Source organism: Ornithodoros turicata, chromosome 2 (assembly GCF_037126465.1).
Source record: "Ornithodoros turicata isolate Travis chromosome 2, ASM3712646v1, whole genome shotgun sequence".
NCBI classification, from domain to species: Eukaryota; Metazoa; Arthropoda; class Arachnida; order Ixodida; family Argasidae; genus Ornithodoros; species Ornithodoros turicata.
The window spans coordinates 39,374,243-39,389,092 of record NC_088202.1 but is presented as its reverse complement, the minus strand read 5'-3'; the positions used below and the strand labels follow the sequence as shown (position 1 = coordinate 39,389,092).

Here is a 14,850-nt window from a genome sequence, read left to right as displayed (position 1 = left end):
CTAAGGGTCATGCTATACCGACATACATTCCACCGTAACCGTAACCCTCGTATAGTATCCATGACATGACTTCAGAGCACACGACGTCTGTTTCGTTCGCCTATCCGTAGCCCAAACCGGCGAAGTTTTTCATGGACCGAAAACCGTTAAATATATTTTTCGGTTTCCCTCCTGAGCGAAAAAAACGTATACGGTTTCGATTTCGTTCTGGTTCACACCAAAATAGCGTTTTTTTTCAGTTTTCGGTTCCAGCTTTCGGTTCGCTCCGACACCCTGGTTATCCTTGCGGGTAACTGCCCTCAGCTTTCCTCTAACCCTGAACCAAAATGCAAAAGAACCGCTGCCTCAAGCAGTACTTCAAAGTACATGCTTGAAGCGGCACATGTTAAGCGGCTGCTCCGGAGTGCAAGTGTTTGGCACTCCTACCGTTAAATGGTTACGCTCGTACCCAGAGTTTCGTACGCGAGCGCGCTCTTCACGCACCTGCTTTTGGAGGGTGCACAAAAAGGGGGTATCATGCTCCGTCACGAGACCTCTTACTTCCTTTCCACGGAAGCAAAGAAAGAGAACGTGGGACGTCGAGTGGCAGCAGAGCAGAGAGAGTAGAAAAAAGTAGGGGTGTGCGAATATTCGAGTTCTCGAATTCGAATCGAATACCAAACGCTCGAACTATTCAATTTGCGAATCGAATATCCAATATTCGAATTTTCGGATATTTGACTATTCCACGAATATGAACGACACAACCCGAAAGTGGGCTTCACCTGATGCTTCCGTGCATGAGGTGAAGCCAGCTCTCCGAAACTGCCCTTGTTGCAGAACCAGCACAGGCGGGACGGGGTTTTGCTTGAGATAACGTTATCCAAAGTTAGTTTTGTAGACATCGTCTGTGAACTGTGGGACTTTGATTTGATGCCTGTAAGGTTGACTACAGCCCACGAACAAGAAGGGTGTCTTAAAGATGTCCTTTACGTCTAAAATTTCAGTAGTGCAACTTCCTAGGGCGAGTGCAAAAAAACTAAAGGGTGTTCGTGGCAAAGCTGAGGCAGGATGCCAATTCGTTTGTTTCACAAATGGCCTGTGGTTGTCTGAGGCAATTACAGCCTCATCCGTGTAACATGCTACTGCTGGACATAAAATTTTGAAATGAAGGTAACCACTCCAGTAAGTGTAGGCTCACCTGGAAAGCAGGAAGCACTCTCATGTAAAATTAAAGAGTAGGGGCTTTAAACAGAAGAATTGCATGTCTCTCTCGTGACAGTTAATGCCACAAACATTGCACCAAAGCCATGGGATACAAAATGGAAACTTTTAGTGCGAAAGTCGCATATTGTAAATTTTGCACGAATATTCGATATTCGATTCGGTATTCGGAATTTTCCCCCCCATTCGATTCGATATTCGATTCGACTTAAAATATTCGGATTCGCACACCCCTAGAAAAAAAGACAAAAAGGGAGAAACGGCAGTACAGCGAGCGCGTTCAAGCGTCGTTACACAGCTGCTCCAGGACCACGAAACTCGGAGCACCCGAGAAGGAGTAAGAGAGCAGCTACTTAACGCGCCCATTGTCTGTGTTTACTTGCATGTGTTAGACGTGTTCCCTGGACTCCACCATCTAAAATGCGTTAGCATTAGAGTCCTCGCTAGACAAGAATTGCGGCATGGTCTGTCTGTAGCCACGGCGCGGCGAATGGGGGGGGGGGGGGGGGGGGGAGCGCGACGTGGCGTCGGCAGTGCAGCGTGCAGCTGTGGTGGTCGACTGGTTCAGACGTGTCGGCGAAAGAAGGCTGACGCTGCAAGAGGGCGCCGCCAAGCTGAATTGGGGGAAGCTCGAAAGGCTCGTTTGGCTGTGACTGCTGTCTTGCGTTAGCGTTTGGACGCGTTGTGTAGGGTCATGTGAAGGGTTGTGTGGCGTTTGCGAAGGGTCGTTAAAGGGTTGCGTAGCATTGTGAAGGGGATACATTCGTCGACTGGTGATTTGGACTCGCCAATTTCTTGGACAAAACTGTTGGCACCGTCAAACGCCCCACTGAAACAGTGTATTTCTGCGTCCAATAATACGGATCGTTCCTCCAAAGACACGCTTGATTATTCGTACTCATCTCGCTTCAAACGTTCGCGATTTTTGGGATTTACCATCTCCAGAGCGCCAGAAACACGACACTGCATGTAATATTTCGTACCACATTTACCTGGCTTTTATAACACGAATGGGAGAAGACCACTTGCCATTCCAGACATGACACATGCACAGAAGTGCAGCGCGCGCGCATGGTGGAAGGCGGAGCTCATTTGCACATGACCAAACCAAACACTCCAGTTCAGACACTTCAAACTTATATTTCAATACGCGTGTCTTCGACTACGAGTATCTTTGAGTATCAGAAGTACTGAGATGCCAACTTCCACTTAAAAGTGAGGATGATGTTGATGTTACTATGATAGACATGTTTAGTGAAGGCGAAGATGCAAATTCATCGACAATCAAGACTAATGTGACGTCACCATTCGACACTTCAGCAGCATTAGTATCATCGTTGTCTTCGGCACCGACAACGCGAGAGAAAAGGTAAAAAACTACGGCAGCAACAAGGATGCCGTTGGTGCACCCCAGTCTACAGGGGCAATCGTTGCTGTGGTGACTACGTTGGCGATACACTTCCCAAAATTTGCCACGATACATTGTTGCATGTTCGCGCAGCAAAGCAGACACGGATAGATTCTTTTTTCAAGTCACTTTGAAGGTTCTGAGTGAAGGCTCTTGAAATAAAGTGGATTAATGCCATTCACTAAAAATTCAGACTGCCCGATAATGCGGACTGATTTCGTGGATCCTAGAAGCGTAAAAATCGCATCGACGAAAAAAAAAAAAAAACATTTCAAAAGTGTAATGCAAGAGAGAGAAGAGGTAAGATTAGTAACATGTATCCCACATAATGAAAGTGAAACTTCAACACTCTTATATACTATCGATACAGACCTGTAGTTCACAGGTACAAGAACAGTTTCCAAGTCAGAAGCTTCTGTCAGGTAGCCTAGAGATTCCACAGTCATTGAGCCTATAAGGATACAAAAATAAGCTTGTACGTTTTTTAGTACTGTACTTTAAGTGCTTCACAGTGCACCACTTATGCCTAGTACCAGAAGTTTTTGGGGTTAACCCTATTCCTTCCCGCTGTGAACATCAACCCGAAAGACTTTCCACCGCTAATCTGTGTAGCAATAAGAGTAAACAAAGCCCTGTGTTGAGACACTGTAGCTGCATGTTTGTGTGACACTGATAAATTCTCCTTTCCAAATGTGCAGATCATGCATACCAGGTGTGCCACGAAATATCACTTTGTGCTATTCAGAAGCGACCTTCTATAGTCCTGCATACTGGTATGGCTTCCACAGGTAGCTTTGCAGAGTCACAGAAATGTGGGGCTGCCATAAAGAACTCCCAAAGCAAAGGATCAGGAGGTTTCAAAGGGACCTGAACTGAGAGAACATCTGGAAGCTATTCAAGTTCTTGTGTGTGCAAATGTAGTTTCATTTCAACAAGTTTTCAAACTTTTTGTGCCTGTTCAAGAAAAGCTGAAAAGGAAGAACAGTTTTCTTCCCATCGTGAAAAGGAATAACTTTACTTCTTTGCAACGTGAGTGTGGTGTCTGTTTCTCAGTGCTCATTACTTGAAGGTTCCTCAATACGAAAGCTCTTTAACGGTTAATATACTCAAATCCAGACACTTGCTCATGACTGTCAACGTACAGAGTTTCCCCACACAAATTTGCATGCATTTACCTTCGGAAGCACAGCTCCTGATTTTTTACAGCCATGAGTTTTGGAAAGAGCATTCCCCAAAAACTTTCGGCCCTATTTGTAAACAAGCACACTAACGTATGCCTAACCTGTAATAACATTGACTTTCGATGGGAGCCGCCCTTGCCAAAACCTCTTCTGCCATTTGCTCGACACGTCTTGTTGGTCAACGTATGTTAGGTGACTTGCGGAGAACTTGTCACCTTCCACCACCTTCAACAATAGTGCAGAGCTATGAGGCTAATTTGATCACTCCTTGAAAATGCAGGGCGAACAAATGATCTCAATGAAGGACGCCCAATGACAGTAATATAGTGCACTCACATCACGGTCAATGTTTGCCTTGTGGTCACTACAAAACACTTTCCTGTCAGCTTGAAAGACTGCATCAGCCGCTCGGGCACAATGAAAGTGGAAATTGGCGGGACAGCCTCTAACACAGCAGCCCACCGTTGCACCAATGCTACCACACACTTCGCATCTCTGAAAAATATGTGCCAAGAGTAAGCTTTTGCAAACATGAGAGAATTCAGGACACTTTTCAAAATACAGTCGGCGTCCGATTTTTCAGACGCAGCGGGGATCGTGCAAAAGTCTGAAAAAACGAATTTCGCTTTAAAAGTCAACTTCATTTAGTACTAGTAGGCCGGAAAAAGTTGTCGATGCTTTCTTAATGGGCAAGTCTTCCATTTCCGCCTGATAACATCGGCTTCTTTTTCCCGAAGAGACATTTCGTCACTGTATACTAGAGATGGGACGAATCCAGAATTTTCCAAATCCGAATCCAAGCAAGGTTCTGCGAATCCACGAATCTTACCACCCTCGAATCTTTAGAATCCTTTCCTTAAAAAAAAAAAGTTTAAAATGCCAGAAAAAAAAAAAACAAAAAAACACTTTTGAAGCAGAATTTCATATCTTTTAATGAAATGAATTTAATGAAAAACAAATTAAATAATAGTTCACTTTGAGGAGAAAACATACTCATACACTTCTTAAATGTAATTTACTAACGTGTTGTTCATTGACTGCAGGAAATACATTGAATCTCGAGTTCGAATTCTTTCCATAAAACTAAGAAAGAATCTACTGCATTTTTTATCAGCTATGACACATGATGTGCTGAAGAGTCCTTCTGACATCGCTGTCGATGGGGAATGTCCATCAGGCTTTCGGTGGACTCCGGAGGCGTCATTTTAAAAAAAAGAAACAAACAAATGTAGTTGGTGGATTCGAAAGATTCAATTCGCCGTTTTGGATACCGGGATTCGGATTCCTGAATCTCGAATCACTGCCTAGGATTCGAGGATTCGTGGATTTGGTTGGCCCATCCCTACCGTATACGGACAAAAGCTCTGCAATCGCCTGCATTAGTTCCGAGTTTGACAGCTGCACTGGGAGACGGCAAATCGTTGATATCCCGAACACGGTGAGGGAACATTGTAGGACAACTTCTGGCAACATTAGTACAGCAAGAAGTTTTAGGGTTGAACCCGATGCTTCCCCGAACTTGCCCCCCCAAATTGAATGCTGTCTCTTTAGGGTGAAACCCGATTTTTACCCGGCAAATTGCCCTCACTGAGACTAGGTGTTAGGCGAAGCCGACTTGCGGGTGGACAGCATGTGCTAGGCCTTCACCAATTTCGGCGGTGTTGCGGTAATCCTCCTTCACTGAGAGTAATGGAAATTGAACAGCCACTGCCCATTTTCTTGCCTGAGCTTTTATATGTGGTCTAGTCCTTGTCACACAAATTTCGGATGATACGAATATTTTACGGCATCTCGAGAGATTCGTATGATCGAGATCCTACTGAGGACGACGATACGACGTGATGACAGTTCCTGTATCTGGGATTAAGTGAACGGCAGACACGAGCGACGCTTGTGGGGCACGATCGCTACTGGTGCACTGCGTCATGCGCACGTGGTGATCTGGCGACCATTCGGGACGCTCGCTGGCTGGGTATACAGGGTCCGAAATTTTGGACGTTGTTATACATTAACTCTATGGGGACTGTAGCCATTCCGCGAACGCGTCCGAATAATCGAGCATGTCCGAAAAATCGGTCGGCGACTGTAATTGGGTTCTTGACATCTGCTTTCACTTCTGCTTTTTTTTTTTTTTTGAGCTTTCAAAGTAGTCAAGGTGTTAAGCTGTGCACTGCAATGAACAGTATTGATGGTACAATACAGCACAGAACTGGAGCCCCTCAAGATTGACCACTTTGCCACAGGAAGTGCAGTGTCGCTAGTGTGTCTTATAGAGCTCTGGCCACTACTGTGAGCAGAACAGTGACACTGCATACATTTTACATGGAGACACCAGTCTTCATTTGTGAACTGTGACGCTGGTCTCCTGCCCAATATTGCACGTCCTCTGGTGTGCTTCAGGAATAGGTTCCCAAAAGCATGAGAATCGAAGCTGTAGGCAGTTGCATGTATCAAAGCATCGATAACCTTGCTCTAGGTCCATGTACATCTTAGTAAATGTCATCTATCCAGTTCCTAGTATAGCGCAGGAGTCCTACCGCATCATCAATTCACACCAATTACTTTTTTTGTGTGTATAAACACACCATGTTGCAATTCCACCTGACCTTGTTCGCAAGCCCTCTACAAAAACATTTTATAAAACAAACTTCCCACTTCATAACTACCTAATGTGATATTTCTGTGATATATATATATAATTTGGAGGCACTCCAGCTGCTCGGTGTAAAATTACAAAGTCCATCTTGCGTCAATCTCGAAGTAACGCAAGATGAATTATATCTCCTCAAAACGAAAGAGGACGTGCGGGGTAAATAAGTGGAATCTGCTGTGAAATAACATCTTCATGGCCATGTGCTAGGACACCTGTTGTTCTTTTAGCTAGCAGAAACAATGAATTTCCACGAAAATCTCAATACTGGAACCCAGGGGAGCTTACCAGAAATCTACCACGAGAAATGGCAGCATGGACCATATGTAATGACCCATTCACACTTTCATAGACTTCAGCCGACCACACAGCACAATTGATGTGAACCCAGTCGTCTTGTCCGGCATACAAGAGACGCCCAGATTTCTGAAACGGGATTCACGTAAGTACAGGACCACAATTATCTTAATAATGGGAGGAATGGCGGAAGGGCAATGAGATGAAGCCACAATATAACGGTGCTAACGGAACTCACCACCGAGATATCGTCGCCGTTCTGGCCACACAGGACACACCGTCGGCTGTCCACAGAAGTGCCGTGTCCTGCAATTTTGCCAAAGGAAAGAAGACTTAGGAAAGCAATGGGAACAATGAACATACCACAGAATAATTAGAGCCTGAAGTTTTAGGGTTTAACCCGATTCTTTCCCGAATTGAAACCCAATTTTTACTTGGCAAATGGCTGAGACGTCTGTAGGAATGCACACTAACTTGTTTGGCAGCAAACGCGGTTACATCATCATTTGTACTGAACCAGTTCAGTTCGTTTGAGTTACTGAACCCTATTTCCCCCCGAATCTAGCGTACTGGAAGTTTTTGCACCTGAATTCGCAGGAATTTAAAGCGCACGTTTATTTATCCGATTTTTACTCCCCGAATTTAGAAAAAAAATATTTCCCGAAAACTTCAGGCTCTAAGAATAATCCTTTCAGGTTTGTGCAGTAAAGGTAACTCTTCCTAACGACAGACTCCAAAACTCCACGCACTTTCTGCAACGACAGCTGCCCACTGACTTTTGTGCTTCTAAGAGCCGTAAAACGGGTGAAACTCTTAGTCACAGACAAAAGTTCACAGTTTTCTAAACCCTGGCAATAAACCCTAAAAGTTGGCAACATGTTCATCTCGCAGCACGCATACTCTACTGGATAGCTCACCAGTGCTTCGTATGACTCCAGGTTGGTCAACCGCTGGGGTTTCCAGCTTTGGCAGATACTGAGCGTAAACGTGGTCGGAGTGCGGTGGGATTACTGCGTCTGGCAGCAAACCACTCGGCATATCACTGGGTTCGTGTGGCGGTGTTGGAGGCAGCGGGGACGGCCGGAGACCAGGGAAGTTTTCCTCCAGTAACTACAAACAATAGCTAATTTAACGATTGCTACTGCAATAGATGAGATTCCTCTCTGACGGCAGCTGACTGAAGTGGAATTTCATAAATACATTTGCCCATACCTTGGTCAGCAACTCATGCACCATGGGTGCAGACACTCTGCTGGCAATTGCTGCTTGCAGGACTTCCTCGCAAAACTGCTTCTGCAAGTTTGGAAGACACCAATTTTAAAAAAGAGTGGTCCTAGGAAAACTGCTCAAGATACAGCGCAATCCCACTAATTCGAACTTGAAGGGGGAATGAAGACTCATTCAAATAAAGCGAGGTTCGAACTAAAGGGAGTCCCTATAAATGAGAGCCTGATCTGATGTGTTAGCAACGCATATTAGGAGCATCGAAGATGCACCATGGGTTGCTATGTCTTGCCACACACTCGCAGTAATGCAATGCTTGAAATATAAGAGGCTCATTCTAATGCAAACTACGAAGAGTTGTTTGCTTTTGAGAGTAGAAACTTGCCATTAAAACAAGTCTCCTTACCGCTGTCAAATGCTCGACTGCACTCGAGCTGCCTGAACCATTATAGCAAAACTCCTTCGAAACAGCAAGGGCTTCCGCCGCTTCTGAGTGTGCCGTGAAGGCGGCAGACCCTCCTCCGATGCGGCCTTGTCCTTGCATGGATACCTCCAGCCACAGGTACACAGCATGTCCGAACGCACTTTCGTTTGCCGTCTAAGTTCTAACCTTCGACGGCCTCGCGGATCTGTGACTTTGTCTTTACGTATGTTGCCAACATGCTCCTGCTTACGTCATATTTCTTTATTACCTCTTGCCTGGAGGCGCCATCCTCCAGGGCTTTCAGTAATTCCACTTTCATCGTGAGGTCCTTAGTCTCATACTTCGTGCACTTCACGAGAGCTGCCATGGCACTGATTACGTCACGGCACTGATGTCCATAGTGATGCGTACTGCACGAGCTCTTTTTAGTTTTAGAGTGGCGCCACCCTTTGCCTATTTCCTGATTGTTCTGAAGCTCAATTGTTCTGAAGTTTGTGCCGACGCACTTCCTTCAAACCATGACTGTCCGAATTATCCGGTGCACAGCCAACTGCTTCCGAATTAATGAGTGCTTATTGGTGTAGACCAATATACACGTCTGCTGGGACCGCACGGGTAGTCCTAAATTAGCTGAATTAACAGGGGTTGAATTAGCGAGGTTTTATTGTATATGTGTCCTCTTCGCAGCTCAAACACACAACAACGTATTGCGGAAAAATTCGGCAAGGGTAGTACCGTACTTACACTATACTGTATTGCCTTTTTTTTTTAATTCGGTGTTAGCGCCGCGAAGCAACTGTGGCTATGAGCGGCGTACAGACGTGGACAGATGGAGAGAGGACAGCAGGAAGGAGTAAGGAACAGGGGGTGTATACATGAGTAATGGTCTTCAAAGCAATAAGTAAACATGATACTGACATGCCAGCAGCAAGTAGTCGTGCAATTTCGCTTGAATAAACTATTGCACATGTTCATGCATTTGAATTACCAGGCATTATCCCCTATTCAAATAAACATGACCGTGACGGGACGCGACCTTCAGTTTGAATTAAGAGATTTCAAATTAACGGGATTGCACTGTATGTACAGCATGAGTCCTCAGTTCATTACTAGACCATTCAACAGAAGTGTGTGTGTTGTTGACATATAATTCAAATTCAATACAAACATAGCAGTCAACACGACCAATCAGTGACAAAATCAAACACAACGTAGAGCATCTGCTGTAGTTTTGGATATACAGTCGCCATCCGATTTTTCGGACTCAGCGGGGATCGCGCAAATGTCCGAATAATCGAGCAGTCCGAAAAAACGAATTTCGCTTCGAAGTCAACTTTGCTAAGCACTAGTATGCTGGAAAAATTTGTTAATATTCTTTCCTAACGGATTTTCAGCTCTGCGTGATAACATCAGCTTCTATTTCCTGAAGCCACATTTCATCACTGTACACTGACGGAGGCACCGCCATCACCCCATTCAAGTCGACTTCACCTAACGCCTGCATGTTTTAGGTGAAGCTCGCTTTACAGCACCGTCGTGCAACTCGCGGGTGGACAGCAGTGCTGGGACTTTTGAATCGTGCCGTTGGTCAAAAATGAAGATGCAAAAGCGTTACGACAGACCTTTTCTACTCAGAGGAATGGAAAATGAAGAATCATTGTCTATTTTCTGGCCTCAATATTTTAGTGGGTTGAATTCTTTTGATACGAATTTAAGATGATACCAATATTTTTCGTCACCCCAAGAGAGAGATTCGCCGGTTGGGCAAACAAAGAGTCTGAAATATTGAGCGAAGTGGCTGTACAGTGTCCGAAATTTTGGACGTTTTTATACATCGACTCTATGGGGCCCGTGGCCGTTCCGCGTCTGAATAATCGAGCATGTCCGAAAAATCGGTCGGCGACCTGTAGTAAGAAACTGGGTGTGCCAAGCTTATTTGCGATTAATTCCGTAATAATAATAATAATGCGATAATAATGATATTATGATAAATTGTTCCCTTCCTACCTAAATAGATAAATTATTGAACGCTCCTCTTATGTGACCCCTGATTCCCCGAAACAAAAGATTTGCCAGACGGATCATTACATACCACGGTGACAAACTCTCCACACTCTATCCTTCTCTGCACGTGCGACAGGTCCACAAAGTGCAACTCTAGGAAAAACAAATAAACGTCAAGCTCGTACAAATGTTCGGAAGCAATTCAATTGACTGAAATAACGTGCAAGAAGAGGCCTACCTGTCTTTGAGACAGTAGAAGGCTGAGGTGACCCAGAACCAGCATCCTTGTCGGTTAGATCGTCAGGGAGCATGAGCGGATCAGGAGGAGTGGGCACCGCTTGTTCCAAAACGTGGCTCCTGTCTTTTGACACCTTCTGTAACTGCACAAATACAATGTAAGAAATGCGAGCTAATCTTAGAAGACAGGCGCGTCCAACTGCTGCGTTTTCCCAGGACCAGGTCTCTCAAAGTTCTGCCCTGTTGAAATATTTATGGGCAAAAAGGGTAAAAACACGAGGCAGGCCTTTTGAAAATGACGGCAAAACAATTGCAATCTGCGCAACGTAGTCTGGGAAGCAGAAACATTTAATTTTGTAAAACGAACTATTTGTTTTCAGAAAACGGGATCCTCCAAAGCAAAAATGGAGACGGGAGACAGCGCAGGAAACTCAGCTGCTCACCGTGACCTCCTCTGGGAAGTTATTGCATGGGGTTGAGTGTACAGTTTAATACAGCTATAAAACACAGTGCACATTTAGCAAAAACAAGTCCAGGAAAAAGTTTTTTTTGCACAGGCTACTAGTCCCTTGATGTGAACAGCTAGAATTAGCACATTATGTGGGTAAAATTTTGTATTTAGCTTACGGGTCAGCTTAGCAACAGAAACTGGTAAAAAAAAGTCACTCAAAAACTAAAGTTCCCAGAAAATAATGAGCTCTGGAAGACGTGTTCCAAAACTGCCAAGAAATATACTCAGAAAACCTAAAAACCTAGTCACATCCCATCAAGGCAGTGATGGAAGCGCCTCGAAGCGCTCTGGTGCAAGAAAAATCGCGTTTTGGCGCAGCTTTGCAATCCGTCGTCGAAGGGCATCGGGCGAGTATGGTTGCTCATTTATGGTGTGGAATGAACGCTTTCCACGTTCAGTTTCAGTTGCATAGGGTCTGGGGCGAATTTAGAGGGTGCGAGATCGGCGAGCCGCATCCGAGGAGTCAGTGGAGGGCGGGCGTGAACTGCCACATTCGCAATGTGTTTTGTTTTCGAAGAGCCTTAGCGATCCTCAAACGCAGCAAGCTACAGTGACCGTCAACAATGCATCTAGACAATATCTCTCGAGACACGCAAAGCTATCCTTAGGAATCTTAGAAGTCTTAAAGTATGGAGATCACCTCATGCATCTCAGCTTGGATAGCAACAAACATAGAAGTACATAAAATGCAAGCGAGTTGATGTGTACTTGACGTATGTAACATGCCCCTGGGCTAGGGGAAAACACAAAAGATAACACAGAACAAACAGCACAATTATTAGAGGATCAAAGCGACTGTGCACACGTGCGCTGCGCACCTCGAGAGTGCTTGGCCAGTGCTAGGCTAGGCCAAGCTGGCATCATTGTCTTCGACCGATTAGCCGGCTAGTAAGTCGCTGTGACCTCCGTGGATTGCGAAGTGGTCGCCTACTCCACACTTTGGCACAACTTTTGCGCAAATGCAGCAAAAACACCCTCTACAGTGCAGGATGGCACAGCACTTCCGTCACTGCATTAAGGTGTCCACCATGCATGCTGCTCACCTCAAGGAGTGCATTCATAATGCTTCTTAAACGGGCCTGGAGAACTCGTTCAGCAGTTCCTAGCCACAGACGAGGTGAGTTGGGCTCACACAGGCAGCACAAGTAGAGCTCAGTTTCCGGAAGCAATGACAGTACTTGGTACAGCTCATCTACAAAAATGTGTGTCACCCAATTGTACGTGCATTTCTTTTTTATTGTGCAACAAAAATAAACAGATAAATAAAAGGTCTGGATACCTACCAGAAATGCCATCACAGCGAGCATGAATCCACCGCTGGCACTGAGAACACTGCACCATCTGCAGGGAACGAAACGTATGTAGAGTGAAACCATTCAAGCAACAGGACAGTCCTTCAACAATGCAAATAGGGCAGCAACCAATATTGCCACCTCACAAAAGAAGGCTGTAGTACTATTATTTAACTTTACCTCGCTGTCGCAACACCCACCTTGGATTCGTAATCATCATCTTCGTAGCATTTCTCACACAATGGACAGTAGTTTCCTAAGAGAACGTAGAAGTACATTAGAATTAGAAATTTCTGCGCTTTGCATTTGCAAAATTAAATACACGTAGCTGCAAACTGCAATCACATTTATTTTATTAGAGCTGTAATGTTCCAATCTGTACCCCCCCCCCCAAGCATTCCCCTACATCAAAGATAAAACGGGGCTGCACAAGTACAAAAATGTTGTAATATAGAAACAATATCATAAATTGAACCTCTATATACAATAAGAGGATAAGTCGCAAAATTCCAAACCGAGAAAAGGGCGATGATCTTACTGTCCACCGGCCTCGGTGGCTCAATCGGTAGCGTGTTCACCTTCTGATCCCGAGATCGTGGGTTCGAACCCGGCCGAGGACACCAGCAACTTGGTGGCAGGGTACAAGTTGCTTAGACATGCCGTCTTCAGCGAGGGACGTTAAATACGGGGTGCCGTGTGATGAGCTTTCATCGCACGTTAAAGAACCCTCAGGTGGGCAAAAGCAATCCACAGACCGACCGCTGTGGCATCGCTCATGATCTCAGTTGTCTCGCGACGTAAACCCCCAATTATTATTATTATTATCTGACTGTCCGTCCCATTGACACACATGCATTTCCCGTTTCTTACCCTCCTGAAGCGGGCCAATAAATTGCAATACGGTTCTAAACTTTCTTTGGCAGGTACACACTGGTATATAGATGTCAACAATGCAATGTTAGCAATAGTAAAAAGTGGATAAGTCGATTCGTCCCCTTATTGCATACAGAGGTTCAATTGTTGAAGAGTGTGTCGAATTATTTAACCTGGGGGATTGAACTGAAACAGCAGTAGTATTAGAACATATTTTAGTGTCTGTCATGGCAGCTGGAGGCTAACATCATAGTAACAAGCGTTGTCTACTAAATGGACACGTGTGATGGTTCATCACAAACATGTCGCAGACACCTTTGACAAGGTTTTATTTGTACCTGATCTCAGTGTCACTGAGCTCATTACTAGGAAATTACTACTTGACCTGTTGAAATTGATTTAGCTTCATGGTAATAAGTTAAGAGATCTCTAAAAGGATTGCATAGTATCACAATGATGTGATATGCATATTAAGGACGGTCAGCAGCAAGCAACAGGTTTTGTTATTTTCGTCCTGGAATCGGTACACCGCAGTAAACTTAGGAAAATGTTGCTGGCCCACACTTTCAAGAAATCAACATGCATGTGGCATATGCCATTATCCTGTTTTTGAAAGGGTGGTACTACAGCTGAAGACTACAAAGTTTCACTCGGATTTATAAGCAATGAGGTCACCAGAAACAGAGACACGAAGGCCACAAGTGGAACACACTACCTCTGTCACGGAGCAAGACACAGTCCTGGCAAAGTGAAAGGTCAAAATTCCATGCAGAGTGTTTTGACGTTGTCCCGCAGCTCTTGCAGCGGATACACTTCATGCACAGCTGAAGAGAAAAGTACACGTACAAATATTATGCCAATAAATACTGATACTTCCTTGGCAGCATTCCAAAAATGTTCATTTTTCTCCTTTTACTCACCCATATTTTCTTTTTTCTTGACGGCTTCGATGGGTAACCGGGGCCTAGACATTCCGAGTGGTATGCCTGCTGACATTTGTTGCACCTCAAGAGTTGCTGAAATGGCGGGAAAACGTGATTCCTAAAGCATCTGCAATGGCAGGTGCGTGCACAGCAAAACGCAGCTACGGCACCTCAAAGTATCAGAATGAGATGCTCCCTTGCTATGCAGGGTACTGAACACGTACTAAGGTTTCAAAAAAAGATGTAGAGCTCTACGGAAATGAAACCAACTGAATGTTTTTAGCAGCTGTGTATCATGCATGCCAGAATGTTTTATTTATTTTTCATTGTGCCCAATTTTTGTTTAAGGACCGAGATGTTCATTGGAAAGTTGTAGTGCACCTTGAGAAACACGAGACTGAGGAGTTTCCAAAAGGGGTACACTTTGAGTGGCTTTTTATGTTGGTACATGGAGTCCGAAGGGAGGGGAGGGGTGGGGAGGGGGGGGGCAGAAGCGACAATACGTTCGTGTTTTCACACTCTGTTTTTTTTTCATTAAATCTTTGTGAATGTTAGTTAGGGCACTGTGTACAGTTCCATCAGCATCTGACATTCAATGCTATCAAAATCTGTCCACAGAGATG

At 44.8% G+C, this 14,850-nt stretch overlaps 1 protein-coding gene across 2 annotated transcripts in view; it reads right to left on the bottom strand.

Annotated features, from left to right (window-relative positions):
* The window catches only part of LOC135385299 (histone-lysine N-methyltransferase 2A-like), a 57,415-nt gene that overhangs the window by 14,501 nt on the left and 28,064 nt on the right, over nt 1-14,850 (bottom strand). Inside the window, exons 13-26 of one of the 2 annotated variants that reach the window (XM_064614525.1) lie at nt 14,225-14,320; nt 14,020-14,128; nt 12,632-12,687; nt 12,423-12,480; nt 12,183-12,331; nt 10,630-10,771; nt 10,480-10,544; nt 7,952-8,032; nt 7,657-7,849; nt 6,978-7,045; nt 6,731-6,868; nt 4,129-4,287; nt 3,894-4,017; nt 2,984-3,062 (exon numbers count right to left, since the gene is read on the bottom strand). In XM_064614525.1, coding sequence (XP_064470595.1) covers nt 2,984-3,062; nt 3,894-4,017; nt 4,129-4,287; nt 6,731-6,868; nt 6,978-7,045; nt 7,657-7,849; nt 7,952-8,032; nt 10,480-10,544; nt 10,630-10,771; nt 12,183-12,331; nt 12,423-12,480; nt 12,632-12,687; nt 14,020-14,128; nt 14,225-14,320 — 1,517 coding nt within the window. The remainder of the gene's footprint in view (nt 1-2,983; nt 3,063-3,893; nt 4,018-4,128; nt 4,288-6,730; nt 6,869-6,977; nt 7,046-7,656; nt 7,850-7,951; nt 8,033-10,479; nt 10,545-10,629; nt 10,772-12,182; nt 12,332-12,422; nt 12,481-12,631; nt 12,688-14,019; nt 14,129-14,224; nt 14,321-14,850) is intronic. The other variant, XM_064614526.1, reaches the window with a different exon arrangement.